Below are 19,057 nucleotides of genomic sequence, written 5' to 3'. Positions count from 1 at the left end.
CTTTGCTTCCTTTGCCTGTTGTAGCCTACACAGAGGTGGAAGCAGAAAGTCTTTGATATGACCAAAATGTGTTACAAACTATCATACGAACCATTATCTTGCTTTTTTCCATACTTATCATTTTGGCAACATATATTAGTAAAGGACCCATTTTCAAGGTATTATAATACACAATTGTCGGTACTGGTTTGGGTATGGTTTCATGTTTTTGCTGTCATTCTCGTCAATCTTATAGTGATTGATTGTGGTGATCCTGGCAACATAGACAATGCAGACAGAGAGGGGCATTCATTTACTTACAGAAATCAAGTGAAATACGTATGCCATGATGGTTACCATAACGACAGCTATGACATCATCACGTGCACAGAAGACGGTCTCTGGACAAAGAAGCCATCATGCCATAAAAAGAGTGGGTACCACATTTCAATAATGTCACCTATTCTGTGTCATGTTTATAATGAAGCAAATACAAACCATTTTTAAAATCAAAATACTTCGACTCTTGTTGAATAGCAATATTGAAATCCAAACATATATTTTGTAGAGTGCTGATTATTCAATATTTGTATAAAAGTATAATACTATTTTGCATGAGTTGATTTCAAAAATTCATCCATGTGTTAAGATCACAGAACCTCAAGGAGCTATATTTTTTATTGTATAGTTAAAGTTTAAATTATATCAACGACAAAATGTATGCATGGTCAATTATCCTGAATGACTCGATATGTTTTCATTTGTGTAGATAATAGTATGAACCTGACAATCTTGGCTTCCAATGGTGAGTTTGCATCATTAATATAACACTCAATATCTTGTAGAGCCTGCAGGCGGATGTAAGAACTTAATTACCGATGGAGTGATCATTACATTTGTTCAAAGCTATAATGTGTGTTGTCATAATCTCATAATATATTGAAGATACAATACCCCCAACAAGGCCATGCACACATATATATATATATGAGTAATAAAGAATACGAGGAATCGGGGCACCCCTCAGTCAGGCACAAGTTACTAAACATAACTTTAAGACGACTTTAAAACGTTACTTTTGCTTTGACTTACAGAACCGTTCCGGCTCGTCACATTCGATACTACTCATATGCACAGAATATTCATGTTAGGCAAAGTGCGTGTCAGTGAAAATCAAGATAAGGCAATGACGAATACGTATGTTTGGCAATTTACACCAATAAAACAACAACAACAACAACAACAACAACAACAACAACAAAATTCTGCATGTACTCGTTTATTCCTGTCTGATGTGAGACTTTGGACCAATAACAAAATCGCAATGTATTTGAACAGAACAACACTCAACAAATCCATGTCTACATGTCGAATAATACATAACTCTATATAATTTACCATATGTAATACAATAATGCAATATAATGCAATATAGCCTAAGGTAATATAATATAATATAGCCTAATGTAATTTAATATAATATAATGCAATATAATATAATATAATATAATATAATATAATATAATATAATATAATATAATATAATATAATATATAATACAATGTAATATAACATAATATAATATAATGCAATATAATATGATATAATGTAATATAATATAATATAATATAATATAATATAATATAATATAATAGAAAAATATAATAGAAAAGAATAGAATAGAATAGTATAGAATAGAATAAAATAGAATATACCATAAGTTATTAGTTGGCATACTACTTTTTACTCGAATTACAGATCGTCGTATTATGTTTTTCTAGGTTCACTGGTAGCTGTAGTTTGTGTATTGACGATCCTGCTAATTATTTCCATTGTAGCATTGGTGGCAATTATCTTGTATTACAAACGGTAAGCAGTCACTTTTGTCTATAAAACGAGAAGAGTGATTTCCTCCATTCTTCAACTCGAGTTCTAGATTTCTTTATTTATCTCCTAGAGTAACATACGTTATGCAAATTTATTTGCGCCATATCATTTTGATGGTGTCTTATACATTTACAGGAAACTTCGAGAGTTAAATAAAAAATGTAGACAGGAAATGCAGGGCTCGGATTTCTGTGCAAATATGGGCGCTACAGGAAACGATGTACAACGCGGTGATGACAACACATATGACGCCATTACAGATACACAGATCGACCTTTGTCCAGCCGGACAACATACTGTCAACTCAGACAATACAGCATCCTATGAAGCTGTTGGTGACGAAGTTTTAACTGATGGACAAAGGAGTAGGGAACCAATCAACATAGCCAGTCATGATCTCGGTTATGATGAGTTAATAGCAAATGAATATGCTGGACTCTCGGTTAGAGAAAAACAAGTATATCAAAGTTTATAAAAAATTAGGAGATTTTTAACTAATGGTGCATCATTACACATTGTGTAAAGATAGCAACAGTAGAATTTATGAGAATATCAGTGTCACTGCACCCACATGATTTACCGTTATGGATGTCTCATTGAATAGAGAGAGATTTAGATACACGTTAGAACGCCTACGGGAGCATTATCGTGCAGGCGTACACGTAATGACGCGTACACAATTGTGTTCAGTTACGCGTTCAGGTATTTTAGCGATTTTGCCCACATCTACCCAACCGAAAAACCGAATAACTTGTTTACAATTATACTTCCAAACTTTGATATGAAAATACAACATTTCATAAAATGCCTAACTCTTAAAATGTATTTACAGTTACGTGTAGACCGCCATTTTGATGTAGCATCGTCTGATACAGAACATCTGGGTTTCCTCGAATCACGTGACTATATGGTGTTACACGTATAGAACACACGTAAATATGTGCATCTTAACCAAATCTATTATTAAAATACTAACCACAGGAGTGCAACTGGTATCATAGTGGTAACCAAGAACGTTTCAAACTGAAAATTTATTGAGAACATAATAAAAATAACCGATAATGTTTAAATTAACAGACATAATAGCAAACCTTTCTTAATGGTATTCAAAATTTACCGATATAAATGGAGTATTGTGTGTTTCTTTTTTCTAACAAATAATGCAGAAAAAATTTACTGATAATAACATATCACTGCTATTTATGTAAATTTTATTAGAATACAATCAATAAATGATCATCAATTAGTCATAACGATTTTCCATTTTGTCAGTATGTGAATTCAAAATGATAATTTCAATGTGATAATGAATCTATGTAAGTCACACTGGTTACACTTATCTTGGGTATAAATTCAGTTATTCATAAATCACTTATGATGGTAGAAATGGAGGGATCATACGTATGTAAATACGTGCTTGTGCGTGCGTTTGTGTGTGTGTATATATGGATCGATGGATGGAGGTATTGTATGTATGTATGTATGAATGTATGTATGTATGTATGTATGTATGTATGTATGTATGTGCGTGGAACAGTGGATGTATGTGTGTTGTGTGTGTTTGCGTTTAAAGGAAAAGTCAAAAACCACCAGCGTGCGAAAGCTAGAGAGACATTATAGTCCAGTTGCCAGATATATATGATACATTATTGATATGATACATTATGATAGATTATATGATACATGGATGTACCCACACGATACACAGAAAACACATCCACTACCTATAAGTCATAATAACTGAAAATGGCGACATTTTGTTGACCTTTGGCCTAATAGTGATATTTTAATATCCAAAACTTTTGACAAAATATTTTTAATTGACTGATTATTCATAATATACAATGTGTAACATGTAAATATGACTTTTAAGTAACTTTGACATGGTTGTAATGTATAGGCAGTAAGTATTAAGCCTACCAAAACATGTGTTTACCCATAGCAATACATAGTATTTCGGTTTTCTCGCGATATAACAAAATGCCCAGGGGTGCGCGAGTGGCACCCGTCAGATATGCTAACAGGACACCTTTCTGAGGTGGAATCTGCAACAAAATGTCATATAACTCACATTGCAAGGTTAACCCCCCAAAACCACATCTGGCAACTGGACTGGACACCCGCCCTCATCCGTCAATGGTGAATTGCTTTACGTCATGCAATTATAATTTTACTATAGTATATCTAAAAGCATACTTCCCAGCAGCTGGATTCGATTTCAATTTGATAAAAGTACATACTGGTAGGTAAGGTATTAAACATATTCGGTTACAGAAGTAAATTAATTGAAAGAGATCTACATTCCCATCGATACAAATAATTTTTTAAATACTGACAATCGATACAAATATATTGCAGATCGTAATAAATAAGAGAGTGCATGCATTTGTCATTTTGATATTGAGATTCTGAATTATTTCTGACTCTTCGATAGAAAAGGAAACTACCTGAGTGATCTTGTGTTGACTTAATGCGGAAATTTGAAGGCCCTAAGGATGAACAATGTTACGGGTGAATAAGGTAGTGGGATCAAATTAATTAATGACACATACTTTCAGTGTCTAATAAATCTCAGTCAAGGCAACATTTTCAGTAAAATTGTTACGTTGTGGTGTTCCCTAGTGTATCATTTTGGTGTCTAAGTTGTGTTATTATGGGTAGATCGGCAGAACGTACACTATTCTCCACTCTATCTATCTTTCTAGCGTATCAGGATCTAACGAGCTTGTCTAAGTTAGGAATTAACCACAAAGGTATGGTTACTCACACGTACGCTCTTACACTGGTACTGAGGCAGAGGGAAACACCGTACACCAACAGTTGCGTTGCAAATCAAATCTAAAGTGTCCTTATTTCTTTATATTCCTAACATATAAGTTGTAGTCGTCACGTAGAAATTATTGTGATGTCATTTTTTCTAAATATAATTTGCTATAAATAAATGATCTCTCAGCTGGATCCATTGTTCCAGAAGACGTTGTGAACTTTCCAGCAGAATATTTAAAATGTATTTGGCATCATGCGATATGTAAATTTTCCACGTGTAAGACAAGTGTTGATAACGCTTTTGGACAAAAAATATGTAATAATCTGAATTCGATAATCAACAAGTTACATGTACATGTATCTTGTGTACAAGTACTAATGTATGCTGTTTAATCAGGGCACTGACAATTGTTAGCTACTAGAGATAAATGCAATTAACACAGGATTAGTAGATAAATCAACACATTAGTAGATCACGCTGTTGTTGGTTCCTGTTCATTTTTGTGCAGGACATGGGTTAAATTTAAATTAGTTTTGGTAAAACATACCAAAATTCTAAATATGATAACATATGATCAAACCAATCTGGTAATACAAACATATTACATCGAATGATTTCGACAAAAATGAAAGAATGTATGCATGTTTTATTTGACTATTGCGATTCAGAATTGTGACACTTTGATGAAACACGAAACTATCTGAGTGGTCTAACGTTGATATAAAGCAGAAGTTTGGTCGTGAAAATGAACAATACACTGGTGGATAATATAAGTGAGACTCAAAAACAGGTAATGACACATATTTTCACTGTCTTAAAATCTCCATGTGAAGGTAACATTTTCAATAACATTATGATGAACTTTAACACTGTTTCTTTGTGGGTTCACTTTACATCCCAGATATAGGTTTTGCGCCCCGATGTTGTACGGTGTAAGGGCTCGTTCGCTACTTTAGGCGTGCTATTTTATTACACGGACTTTAGACAAATTAAGTCTCAATTGAACGGTGTGTTTTATGAGCCATGTCGGAATTTCACAAAAGGTTGGCCTTCTCCTGTCAGGTCAGCATGCAGGTGTGAAAATGATAATTATATTATATCATGCTACTATGGGCCATTCTGATTGGATAATAACTGTGGTAAAATCCCATTTTACCACGGCTGGCAGTGGTAAAATGGGCCCCTAAACTAGCATATGAATAGTACTCACAAAAAAGAAGCTAGTGTTCGTTCTTATACCAAATAAGTTAACACTTCCTCAGAGTAAAGGTATGTCAGGTATCCTGTACAATAGTTTGGGTTACAGTAGTCCAAATAATTCCACTGATGACCTTGCGATCGAAAGCAACGATCGATCAGTGGCTTCAACATCACTGGCCATGGCTGATAACGTACAAGTTCTCCCATGCAACGAGCCGTCAGCGTCCTGCTCTCGTTGAATCAAGCAACACCAATTTATAATTAACTTTTAACCATCAGTCAAGTGCGTCAGGATTATTTCAAAACTGTACATTTTCAGGTTCAGTCAATGTTCAATTTGTTAACCATTAAATTAAAGTAGACTGTGTAACGTCGCGTCTCTGATTTACTGCCTCGAGCTTTCTCCATTCAACTGATTCAACGCCGAGACATCTATTTTTAGCAGTGTACAAGATTGTATTGTTCTTATGTAAATATCCAAACAAAATTGTTACTTTCTTTGACCTCTTGCCCCGTTTTCTTCGTTGCTCTAGTTTTCAACGCGTTTTCGTTAGCATTATATGATGTAAATAAAGTAATTTATCAATGCAATGCAATGCAGTGTATGGTTTGTGTTCATGCAGTGTGTGTGTATGGGCGACGTGAACGTATCCACTCATCAAAATATATGCTCGTTCCCGACGATCTATTACCGACGATCTTTTCTGTACGAGCGAATTCGCCTTTTCAGGCATATAAATAACCACAGAATCACATTTAGAAGAAATAGACACATATTTTGATATAATATAATAGCAATAACCCCCGCCGAAGGCGGGTATACACTCGAATTTGGTACAATTCGCTCCATATAGCACTCGCCATTCGGCTCGTGCTATATGTCGCGAATTGTACCAAAATCTCGTGTTTACCCGCCTTCGGCGGGGGTTATTGCTTAAATAGACTGCTGAGAACGTCTTCTGTGTTGTTGACACGTATCACAAAACAAACACTGACGTCGACACACTTTCATATCAAGGGTTACAGAGCTACCTTTTGAATACTGGTGACGGTGCTACTAACAGTATAAGTCGATTTTCTTGCTGTATATAAACACTCACCTTTTGAACCAGGATATTGAGCTAGTCACTTATATCACACGTAAATGTATTGCATTGTTGGAAATACACATTGGCGTTGGGTGACCTGACAATATGGCGATTCTGGCCCATCTAATCGTGCATTTCCTCCTTTTTATGTTAAGTTTGATGTGTGTCCCTGCGCAAATACAAGGCAATGGAGGTGAGTACTTGTATCATTTGATATGTCAAGTTTAGATATCTCTTGTTACGCCTTTTATAGATCTAGACGCACCCATGTGTTTCCCCATTCTAATCACGACAATTGTCTGCTCTGTCACAGTATGGTTTATGCATATATATGTTCACGAGTAAAATCTGGTATTTGAACTACAGCTCGATACCAAATTGAAGGCGTTTGTGTCTCTGGGCAATCGTTCGTTATATTCTGAAGTTATACCATGTATACCAAACAATATGTGGATACAGGTAAATGCTTAGTGTGCCTGTCCTGACCCCAAATGATAGTGGATACCAACGTGTGACGAGGGTTTACGTAGAATGTATCAAGCAGTCAAATCACAGACATACTATATTGTACCGATTCTGCTAAGGCATTGTTACGTTGATCAAAAGATATTGTTTACAAAGACATAGCATAGGCTATATTCACATACACACCAATGGATGTGTGGTACTTTTGACAACAGGAACAGTTCATCAGAAAACTACATGTAACATACATTTCAGAACGCAGTCGATCCTTCTGCAAGTTGTGAGGTTGTTGTTTCACTTGGTAGATAAAGCACGTTTACTGCTGAAGACATTATAATAATATGTTTTATTTCTGTACTTTGGCCACAGGCCTATGGTACGACAAATACCAAAATTATGAAAAGTATATACAAAGACAAAGGAGCCATAATTTACTCATACCTCCAACCTTTTCTGGCGTCTACAAAATGAGTAGAACACATACTTAGATAAATCCAACAATATAGTAGCATTTTCAACTTGCATTAAACTGATAAATTTCCTGAAGACATTATGATTATAAGGGAGTCTGAAAAGCTGAACAAATGTAAACAAGAAGTCTCTCTTTATTTATAATCTTTCCATATTCGAATGTAATACGGTCATTAATATATATCAAGTAAAATATTATTTAACTACTTAAAGCTTGCTTATGATCAGCAATATCTTATGATATATATATATATATATATATATATATATATATATATATATATATATATATATATATATATATATATATATATATATAGTTTTGGTAGTACTGGAACTCTTTCTTGGTTGTAACTCGGAGTTTCACGCATCGTGCGATCATCAGACAACTGATGATATGCATGTAAAAGTATATATATATATATATATATATATATATATATATATATATATATATATATATATATATATATATATATATATATATATATATATATATATATAGTTTTGGTAGTACTGGAACTCTTTCTTGGGTGTAACTCGGAGTTTCACGCATATTGCGATCATCAGACACTCTCTATGAATATATGCGTGAATATGCGTGAAACTCCGAGTTACACCCAAGAAAGAGTTCCAGTACTACCAAAACTATTACGCTCTGCCACTGCGGTATAGAGCACTGTATTAGCAGATTGATACTCACCGAGTTATATATATATATATATATATATATATATATATATATATATATATATATATATATATATATATATAACTAATAACTATATATATACTTTTACATGCAGTAATCAATAAGTTTTGTTTTTTAGTGAATTTCAAGTTGTCGTTTTTTTTGCAAATTAAGTTTGTGCCATACTCCTGTCTACAAACGTTTAGGACATATTGTACTTTTAATAGTAATCAATAGTGAACGTCAAGTTTTTGGTTTTGGTTTTGATTTCTATGCAAATCAAGTTTGTGCTTCTTTTTTTTTTCTTATTTTCTCAGTTTTGTAAAGCGCATTGAGGCTGTTGCGTAATGCGCTGATAAGAATTTATTATTATATATATATATATATATATATATATATATATATATATATATATATATATATATATATATATATATATATATATATATATATCATATCATATCATTAGAATCCGTTTTTATTATATAACAAGACTGTTTATCCAAAGATTTCGTCACTGACTTTTGAAATATTAAGTCTAACATCAAATTACAACTGAACTATGTATATAATCCGGTAAAGATAACATTTGAGGAAATATATCTCACTAAATTAGACTTTTAGTTTCACACATTTGTGTATATACCCAAAAGTACTGAGAGAAATGTGGGTTGAAATCTAATTTTCTTTTTTATGCACGGAAAATGGACCTGTGTTGTCACATGTCGGGAGTCACCGTTTGAGCCAATATTTGTGCTACATGAATATTCATGACATTATGAAAATTATATTAGGTCGGCAGTCCACTGAAGGAGAGTAAAGACAACACAGACTAGATAGGAGACAAGTCTTCGGGTTTCATAGTATATTGTGACCTTGTTAACAAATCTATAATTTATTCTCGTTTTGTGACTATTCAATAGCGCGAATGAGAACCACTATTTGGTTTACAGGTGGGTCCCAGGAGAGACACAGGTTCATTATCTAAACAACATTACCATGCCAACTAGGGAGAACACATAAACATTCTTTAACTTACAAAGGATGATAAGATGATAGCTGTGGGAATCATATTTTCTTTGATTATATTTTTAAAAACAGGACCTTACGTACGATTAGTAGGAGATTCGACACCATATGCAGGCAGAGTTGAGATATTCATACCTGGAGATGGTTGGTTACATGTGTGCAAGAACGGATGGGATATCAATGACGCGGAAGTGGCTTGCACTGAACTCGGTAAGAATACCCTCTTCATAACTGTTTACAGTAACCAGTTATCGAAACAAATCACAAATGTTTGTCCTAACTTTCTTCTCGTGATTATTTATGAAAAGGTATGATTCATACTTGCCAAATCAATCATGGTGCACACAAATTGCAACTGACATGTACAGGAGACAATCATGGACAATCATGGACAACTGACATGTACAGGAGACAATCATGTGTGAAATATGAACATAAATTATGAGGCTCAGAGATGTGTAGTCATGAATAAAGATAAGCATTAGTGTATGTTTTGAAAAGGGGAATAATATTTAAATAATATTTAAATAAACATCATTATCATTCTCATAATTTTAGGTTTTCCTGGAGCTATGAGGTCATGGAAAAAAGATGATATCAATTCCGAAACTGAAAAAGTGCTGACTCGCATCGACTGTTCAAATGAGGAAGCATCAATTTTGAATTGTTCTCTATCCTTCCAAAACTCATGTAATACTGCTGCGTGTGCAAGATGCAATTGTGAGTATAAAGCTATATCTTCATATTTCATTTCAAAGTACTCTCCTGCCTGACGCTTAGAGTTACATGTAACATACTACAATAAATGCCTACATATATCAATAAATACATACACCTATCCATTGTAATTACGAAGACATTAACCTATCCAGTTTAAGTATATGCATTATTTGAAAACACAAAGTGGTACAGTGTCTAGTAATATACAGCAATTTGTCTTGTTAACTTTAACAATGTCTTTTGCTTGTATGTCATACATCATTCCCTCTTCATTCTATATCCTATGTAGATGATTCATACTTAGGATGTTATGATGGTTTACCGGACATCCTTAGTCCACCTATCATCACCAAGACCAGTGACAGTATGACAATTCAGTTTTGTCTTGAATTCTGTCGGATGAATGGTACAACCTATGCTGGTCTTAATAATGCGAAGAATTGCTATTGTATTCATAGCTTCACACAGCTACAGAACCTACCCATGAAACTAAACAAAGACTGTGCAACTAAGACGTGTAAAGGCGATTCTAGCCAATCTTGCGGAGGAAAAAGCCAAATTGCAGCAGTATATTCAAGTAAGTGTAAAAGTGCCCTGCTTATCAAACATCTCATCTTTTTTCTTATGTCATGTATGCTGCTAGTCTTTCTTAAGTTATTAGCTTGGAGACGTCTGTAGTGTACATTGTCCTTACATTGTGCGATTTCCCCCAGAAAGAGACGGAAATACCAACTCTGATCCAGGACGTATTTAGAATCGTTCTCATTTTATCCCGGATACACTTGGAATGAGAATTTGTGTTGTATATTTCTATCCAAATAAAAAATAAAACAACCGTATGTTACAGGAAGTTCAAAATATTAATGTTATGAAACATAAATCTCTTGTTATAATTAAATCTCATATTAAATTCACGAAGAAGATCCAAACTCTTTAATCTAATCTTATATAATCAAGTTTACGTTTAAAGTGGTACAATCATATGATTTTAGATTTCTTTCAACCTTTTCCAGCAACTATGGGTGCATGTGGAGGCTATATAAATGGTTCGGGAACAATCTATTCCCCCGGGTTTCCTGGATATTATGGCGAGAATCTAGGCTGTACATGGAATATTACTACCACCCCTGGAATGATTGTTCAACTAGAATTCATTACCAATGACATAGTTGGTGAAAACGATGGTCTCTATGTTTTTGAGGGTACAGATCCAGATGGTGGTAATATTGTGACATTCAGCAATGGTACAGCATGGTCTTGTTCGAATAATGTCTCTGTGGTTTTCCATTCTGAAACGCGGCCAGATGCTGATTTTGGGATGTTTACATTACAGGTGAAAGGTACGAATACGTTTTGATATAAAAAGGGAATTATTTGTTATCTAAATAAGACACCTGTTAAATTATACTACTGACAGTGGCTACGTGTACCTAGTAAACATGGATAAATTGGTAAATATGAGGAATACATATTTCGTAATGATAGACAGCGTCTTGGAGGAAGCTTGATAAGTTCAAATACCGTCTTGTTTAAACATATATCAACCTCAAATATCCTTACAATCAATTATCACAAAAGCATGACATATATATACGTTACACATTTCAACCGTTTCTAAATGTTAAAATTAAAATGGGAAGCCACTCTCGGAAATATAGATATTTTCATAACTTTGGGTTCTGCAGAGTCATTTCATCATATTGAAACCCCTTTTCACCTCTATTGTTCTTTCACAGATACACCAGAGCATTATGGGTCTTAGCAGACACGATTATTCATTAGATTCTCACTAAATATTCATGACTATTTGTGTGTGAAGGAAGTAAGCTCTTAGGAGTCTTGAATATTCAGTGTGCATCTACTGAATAATCATGCCTGCTACGAACCATTATGCTTTGGTGTATCTGTGAACGAAAAATAGGAGTTTCAATGAGTTTTTTGGCAACTTTGTGCATATTACCTGATGTAATATCATGAAATGAGTCTCTAGAACCCAAACGATTATCAAAATAGCTTTACTTCCGAGAGTGATGTTCCCATTTAAGGTAAAATTATCTATACATTTTCTATCAAAGGTATCAAACCAGGCTGTCTTCTTCCTTTATATCCAAAAGAAGGTATTCTTGTTATTGATGGAGACTGTCCATATTTCCATGGCGAATCAGTATCAGTTGTTTGCAAAGATGGATACCATTTGACAACATCCCATAATACAGTGCAGTGTCAAGAAAATGGTGGATGGAATGACGTATTTCCGTTATGCAAAGGTAAAATACGATACAAGTACTCTGTTTATGTTTAGTTGTTGAATAATTCGGCTTTTGAGGACTTACATAAAATGCAAAAAGAGGACGACTTGCACCAATCTCAGACATGTTAAAATCTTATTGAAGACCTCTAGTGAATTATTTCACCTTAAAGGTGTCGGATATCAAAGACAGAATTAATCATCTGCTCTTGAAAGTGTTCACTACTCCGTATTTTTTGTTTGTCAATGACAAATTCGGCTGCCAAAGGTGAGTTTCGCCCCATTGGTCTGATGGAGTCTGCGGAGAGATGAAAGAACAAACTCTTTGACATGATCAACACCTGTTACACACTATCATATTAAGCGTTGTCATGTTTTTTCCATGCTTATTATTTTGGCCACATATATTAGCATACGATCTATTTTCAAGGTATTATCATATCCAATTGTCAGTAGTCGTTTGGGCATGATTTCATCTATCATTCTCGTCATTGTTATAGTGATTGATTGTGGTGATCCCGGCAACACAGACAATGCGGACAGAGAGGGGCATTCGTTTACTTACAGAAATCAAGTAAAATACGTATGCCACGATGGTTACCATAACGACAACGATGGCATCATCACATGTCAAGAAGACGGTCTCTGGACAAAGAAGCCATCTTGTTATAAAAATGGTAGGTTCCAATTTAAAGATGAACATCACCGCCCTCTTAGCTATAAAGTATCGTATGATTTGGCAAGATATAGATTTGATTTTAAAACATGAATAAAAATGTCACGTTAGACCCAAATATTTAAGACCGTTAAGAACTATATTTCTCGTGATAATATTTCTAAAAGCTCTATTTCGAGGCCATATTGTACGAAAAAAAATAACACCTGAATTGATTGCTAGTGAACTTTTCAGATTTCGCCACCCTGGTATTCTTGGTGTCAAATATACAATAGCTCGCCTTTTTGTTTCATTTTGTCGATGATGGTATGGCTATGGCAAGTTCAGCTTCAAACGGTGAGTGTACATAGTTTGTTAAAAAGAAATTTGTATCTACGGAGGGAAGGAATAACAACAGTAATGGATGAATTGACATACATTTCCTCAAAATTATGTAGGTCACATTACTTATGATACTGTAATCCAGCCTTTGGTTTACTAAGATAGATCACAGATAAGTAACACCAAGATCAGTGGAAGAATAAGTGTTACTTATCTGTGATTACACAAGTTGTTGCCAGTGGTTCCTCTGTTGTTTGTGCAATTCTATTCACCTTGTGATCAACATAGTGTAAACATTTGACGTCCCAAAACAGCACTTCATGTTCAGCATTTAACTCTATATGAACTAGTTTTCAGTGACGCCTACGTACCTATTGAGAGTGTAATTAAAGCAATGTCCATTCAATAGCTTATTCACTGTTATATCAACATATAGCAGACAATAGTTTTGGTTTGTGCCAGGGTAATACCATAATACAATGTGCTAACCATGTTGCACATTGTCGAATAGGAGGTACGGGATTTATACCCTAGTCGGTCTACGTCATGCAAACGATTATCTACATCATTGGTTCTGAGGTACTCGAAATATGATCACGTCAAAACGTTCGGAAAGCATTTACAACCCCCACCTCCCCAAAATTTAGTTTGCGCTGGTATATGTATTGATATTTTGCTTGAACAGAAAATCCTCGTGACATGCTAGTGTTACCACGGCTTGTCATCGATTTGTAGTGAAAAGACTCAAGTGTAACTCGTATTTTTCTCGGCCGAATGAAGTAAAAATCCCAAGAATAATATTGTATTGCCACAATATGTCTATATTTAGAAAATTGGCAATTTATTAAGTCACGACAGATTAATTTTCAATGTGGGGTTTCACGGTTGATTGGGAAATTTATGGGCTTTGACAGGTTGGGATAATTAAGTCTTTCATTTCGTGCTTGACTTCTCTGTATCCGACTGAGTGGTTTGATATAGTGTGCTACTATTGAATGATATGACTGTTCATTGAATAATTAAAGCACATATGAATGTACATCATATATATCCGTCCATCAACTGCCTCGAAGAAAAGTCACTGAACTCCTGTATCTTAGCTCGCTGTCAAATGGTTACACATATCATTATCCAACACGAAACTGACCAATGATAGATTTCCTCGTATACTGTCAATGCTGACTGTCTTTTTCAACAAGGTTGCACCCATCACAGAATTTAACTTCGAAGTTGTTGAAAGGCGTAAAACATTGACGACACAGGTACTATTATGCAAAAATGTCACATTTTCATACCTTCAGTGAGAAATCATTGTATATCCTTTTTGTTTTGAAATAAAACTATTCCAATTTTAACCTACCAGGTACAGGAGCTATTATTGGTGGAGCTGTTGGAACAATCGTCGTAATCATTGTGGTGGTGATTGTTATGATATTTCTATGTCGACGGTAAGTACTAAGGCCTAAACAATTGTTTGGTTCCGGTTACTCGACCCTACCTAATTTTTCACTGCCGACCCTAAACATTGTTTTACATATTCGAGAAAATCATAATAAAATCGCGAAATCTGTTCAGTCTCGCGAGAAACAGTCGATGCGGAAACGACATTAAACTTAAGAAGACAATATAAAACTGTTCTTCTAATCTGTAATGGCTGTACATCTGATAAGAGGAAACCAATAACACAGGCATCGTATTGAAAACAACTTCACAATTTTCGTAAAAAAAGTTTAGGGTCGGTTTTTCTAGGATCACTGGTAGCTGTAGTATATGTGTATTGGCAATCCTGCTAATTATTTCCATCGTAGCATTGGTGGCAATTATCTTGTATTACAAACGGTAAACTGTCACTTTTGCCTATAAAACAAGAAGATTGCTTTCCTTCATTCTTCCACTTGAGTTCTAGATTTCTTTATTTATCTCCTAAAGTAACATACGTTATGCAAATTTATCGCCATATTATTTTGATGGTGTCTTATACATTCACAGCAAACTTCGAGAGTTAAATAAAAAATGTAGACAGGAAATGCAGGACCCGGATTTCTATGCAAATATGGGCGCTACAGGAAACGATGTACAACACAGTGATGACAACACACGTGACGCCATTACAGATACACAGATCGACCTTTGTCCAGCTGGACAGGATGTCAACTCAGACAACACAGCTACCTATGAAGCTGTTGGTAACGAAATTTTAACTGGTGGACAAAGAAGTAGGGAACCAATCAAGATAGCCAGTCATGATCTTGGTCATGATGAGTTAATAGCGAATGAATATGCTGCACTCTCGGTTAGAGAAAAACAAGTTTATCAAAGTTTACAAAAAAATTAGGAGATTTTTAACTAATGGTGCATCATTACATATTGTGTAAAGATAGCAACAGTAGAATTTATGAGAACATCAATGTCACTGCACCCACACGATTTACCGATATGGATGTCTCATTGAATAGAGAGAGAGATTTAGATACACGTTAGAATGCCTACGGGAGCATTATCGTGCAGGCGTACACGTAATGACACATACAAAGTTGTGTTCAGTTACGCGTTCAGGTATTTTAGCCATTTTGCCCGCAACTACCCAACCGAAAAATTGAACAATGTGTTTAGTTATCCAAACTTTGATATGAAAATACAACATTTTAATACCAGATTTAAACTGAATGCCTCCCGTAAAGGAATCACTAATTATGCAAATAACTCATTAAACTAAAAAAAACTATGGTAACAGGCTTTGTTTTTTGGACAAGCGTACTTTCTTAGGTTAATATATGTAAGAGTGTATGATACTGCTTAATGCAGTCTTAAGATATAGCCCAATTACCGAAAATCATTCATTATGCAAATTATTCATTAACACTGTAAGGTACATCAACTAACTTTATAGGACAAACACAATTTGGGATGGCTAATGTATGTACTGAATTGTATTGAAATTGAAGCATGCAGTCGTAAGATATAGCCTAAATACCAAGAATCATTAATTATGCAAATTATTCATTAACACTGAAAGGTACATCAACAAGCTGTACAGGACATATGCGATTGTTATGGTTAACACTGTATACTGAATTATATTGGAATTGAAGTATGTAAGATATAGCCTAATTACCGAAAATCATTAATTATGCAAATTATTCATTAACACTGTACGGTGTATCAACAAACTTGATAGGACATATGTGTTTTCTTATAGTTAACGTATGTACTAAATTATGTTGAATTTGAAGTATGTATTCTTAAGATATAGCCTAATTACCAAAAATAATTAATTATGCAAATTATTCATTAACGCTGTAAGATACATCAACGAATTTTATAGGACAAATGTATGTTGTTATGTTTAAGGAATATACTAAATTATATTGAAATTGAAGTATGCAGTCTTAAGATATTGTGTAATTAGTTGATTTCATTAATATGCAAATTTCTCTAATTAAACATTAACAGATCTGGCTGAAAACCTAATCAGGTCTAGCTATTACCCTAAAGATTATATATCCCAAATTTCATTACAATTGAGCAAGCCGATTTTTAGAAAATGATGACACAGACAGACAGACAGACAGATAGACAGATAGACAGATAGACAGACAGACAGACAGACAGACAGACAGACAGACATTCCCCTTTTAATACTCCCGTACCCTTACGGGAGTTAAAAATGCCTAAATCTTAACATGTATTTACAGTTACGTGTAGACTGCCATTTTGACGTAGCATCGTCTGATACGGAACATCTGGTTGCTTCGAATCAGGTGACTATGATGCCACGCGTATAGAACACAACCCTAATCTATTATTGAAATACTAACCGTAGGAGTGCAACTGGTAACATGGTAGTAGCCAAGAACGTTTCAAACTGAAAATTTATCGATAACATATAAAAATAACCAATATGTATCAATTAACAGACATAATAGCAAACTTTTCTTAATGGTATTCAAAATTTACCGATATAAAAGTATTTTTTTTCTTTTTTCTTTTTTCTTTTTTCTAACAAATAATGTAGAAAAAGTTTACTGATAATAACATATCACTGCTATTTATGTAAATTTTGTTAGAATACAATCAATAAATGATCATCAATTAGTCCTAACGATTTTCCATTTTGTCAGTATGTGAATTCAAAATGATAATTTCAATGTGATAATGAATCCATGTATTAAAAGTCACACTGGTTATGCTTACCTTAGTTATAAATTCAGTTATTCATAAATCGCTTATCATGGTAGAAATGGAGGGAACATACGTATGTAAGTACGTGCTTGTGTGTGCGTGCGTGCGTTTGTGTGTGTGTATATATGGAGGTATTGTATGTATGTATGTATGTATGTATGTATGTATGTATGTATGTATGTATGTATGTATGTATGTATGTATGTGCGTGGAACAGTGGATGTATGTGTGTTGTGTGTGTTTGCGTTTAAAGGAAAAGTCAAAAACCACCAGCGTGCGAAAGCTTGAGAGACATTATGGAATTTTGGACACCCGCCCTCATCCGTCAATGGTGAATTGCGTACGTCATGCAATTATAAGTTTACTATAGTATATAAAGTGTACATGCAAAGGTACATACTTTTTTTCGTAATTATGTTTATTTTGCCATAAAAATAAATGAAATTGCATTCATACCTCTAAATATTGCGCGCATTGCCAAGAAAGTCGCAAAAATACTTGCCCCCTTAATCCCCTGTGCTTCGACTAACTTCGGCACCGCAACCAGCTCACGAAAGGTGCCGAGGTCCCACGTGTTACAAAAGCCTTCTAAGCCTTTGTGTAATGTTTACTTATGAATTACTAATTACGCTTGCCATATAGTATTATCTGTAACTGTACATATTGTGGTGTACCAGTTTAGTCTTCCGACAACAATGGTTCCTTGGTGTTTTGTCGGCAGCACCCGCAGTGAAACATCACCCTACACACATTTCCGAGTGATATAACTGAGTAGGTAATAATGGGTGAAGGCAGTTGAAATCACGTAAAAACTGGACAGTGACGCCATACAGTGAAAGTCGGTAAATGTTACCGGGGCCGGGGTTCTCCACGCCACCGGTGTAGCCATTATCAAAGCGAAAAAAGGAAGACAAATAAAATAATTTGAAATGATGTTTTCAAGAAAGCAAGTTAGCTTCATAAAATATTTTCATTACGATAGCATTTGTTTTTAAACAATGCGTAGTCCGATTGTATGTTTTGATTTCCATGTTGCTGAGAGTCGATCGTTTTCATTGTGATACATCACATACATCGTCGGAATCATATCAAAGTAAAAAGACGCAACGCTCATTATAATGTTGCTATTTTTGTTTCCATTGTTTTGTCTACATGAACAATTACTGTGTCATGCCAATCACATGTCAAAAGTGGATGGACACAGCAAAGTACAGTCAGCACTAAGCTTCACGCTCCCAGGTCAAATAACTTCCACAACGTAAGACATGTCTATCCATAAAAAACTCAAACAAAAATGGTCGGAGACAATACACCACAGTACGGCCGGCTTCAG

At 34.5% G+C, this 19,057-nt stretch overlaps 3 protein-coding genes across 3 annotated transcripts in view; all 3 read left to right on the top strand.

The window, feature by feature from the left end:
- Window positions 1-8,873, top strand: part of LOC144448706 (prostaglandin reductase 1-like) — a 25,795-nt gene extending 16,922 nt beyond the window's left edge. The window contains exon 12 of the transcript XR_013482119.1: window positions 8,863-8,873. The gene's annotated coding sequence lies outside the window, so the exon portion shown is untranslated. The remainder of the gene's footprint in view (window positions 1-8,862) is intronic.
- LOC144448705 (scavenger receptor cysteine-rich domain-containing protein DMBT1-like) lies at window positions 7,019-13,537 on the top strand. The gene is made up of 8 exons (XM_078138992.1): window positions 7,019-7,114; window positions 9,650-9,787; window positions 10,136-10,297; window positions 10,587-10,874; window positions 11,311-11,637; window positions 12,373-12,564; window positions 13,046-13,222; window positions 13,444-13,537. Exons 1-8 carry the CDS (start codon window positions 7,027-7,029, stop codon window positions 13,494-13,496), a joined length of 1,425 nt encoding a protein of 474 aa, XP_077995118.1. The 5' UTR covers window positions 7,019-7,026; the 3' UTR covers window positions 13,497-13,537.
- LOC144448708 (uncharacterized) lies at window positions 13,422-17,462 on the top strand. Its single transcript, XM_078138996.1, has 3 exons — window positions 13,422-13,557; window positions 14,906-14,990; window positions 15,532-17,462. Exons 1-3 carry the CDS (start codon window positions 13,530-13,532, stop codon window positions 15,875-15,877), a joined length of 459 nt encoding a protein of 152 aa, XP_077995122.1. The 5' UTR covers window positions 13,422-13,529; the 3' UTR covers window positions 15,878-17,462.
- Window positions 17,463-19,057: the final 1,595 nt, after the last annotated feature.

The sequence above is a fragment of the Glandiceps talaboti genome, chromosome 17 (genome assembly GCF_964340395.1).
Source record: "Glandiceps talaboti chromosome 17, keGlaTala1.1, whole genome shotgun sequence".
Lineage (NCBI taxonomy): Eukaryota > Metazoa > Hemichordata > Enteropneusta > Spengelidae > Glandiceps > Glandiceps talaboti.
This window is presented reverse-complemented; position numbering and strand designations above follow the sequence as displayed.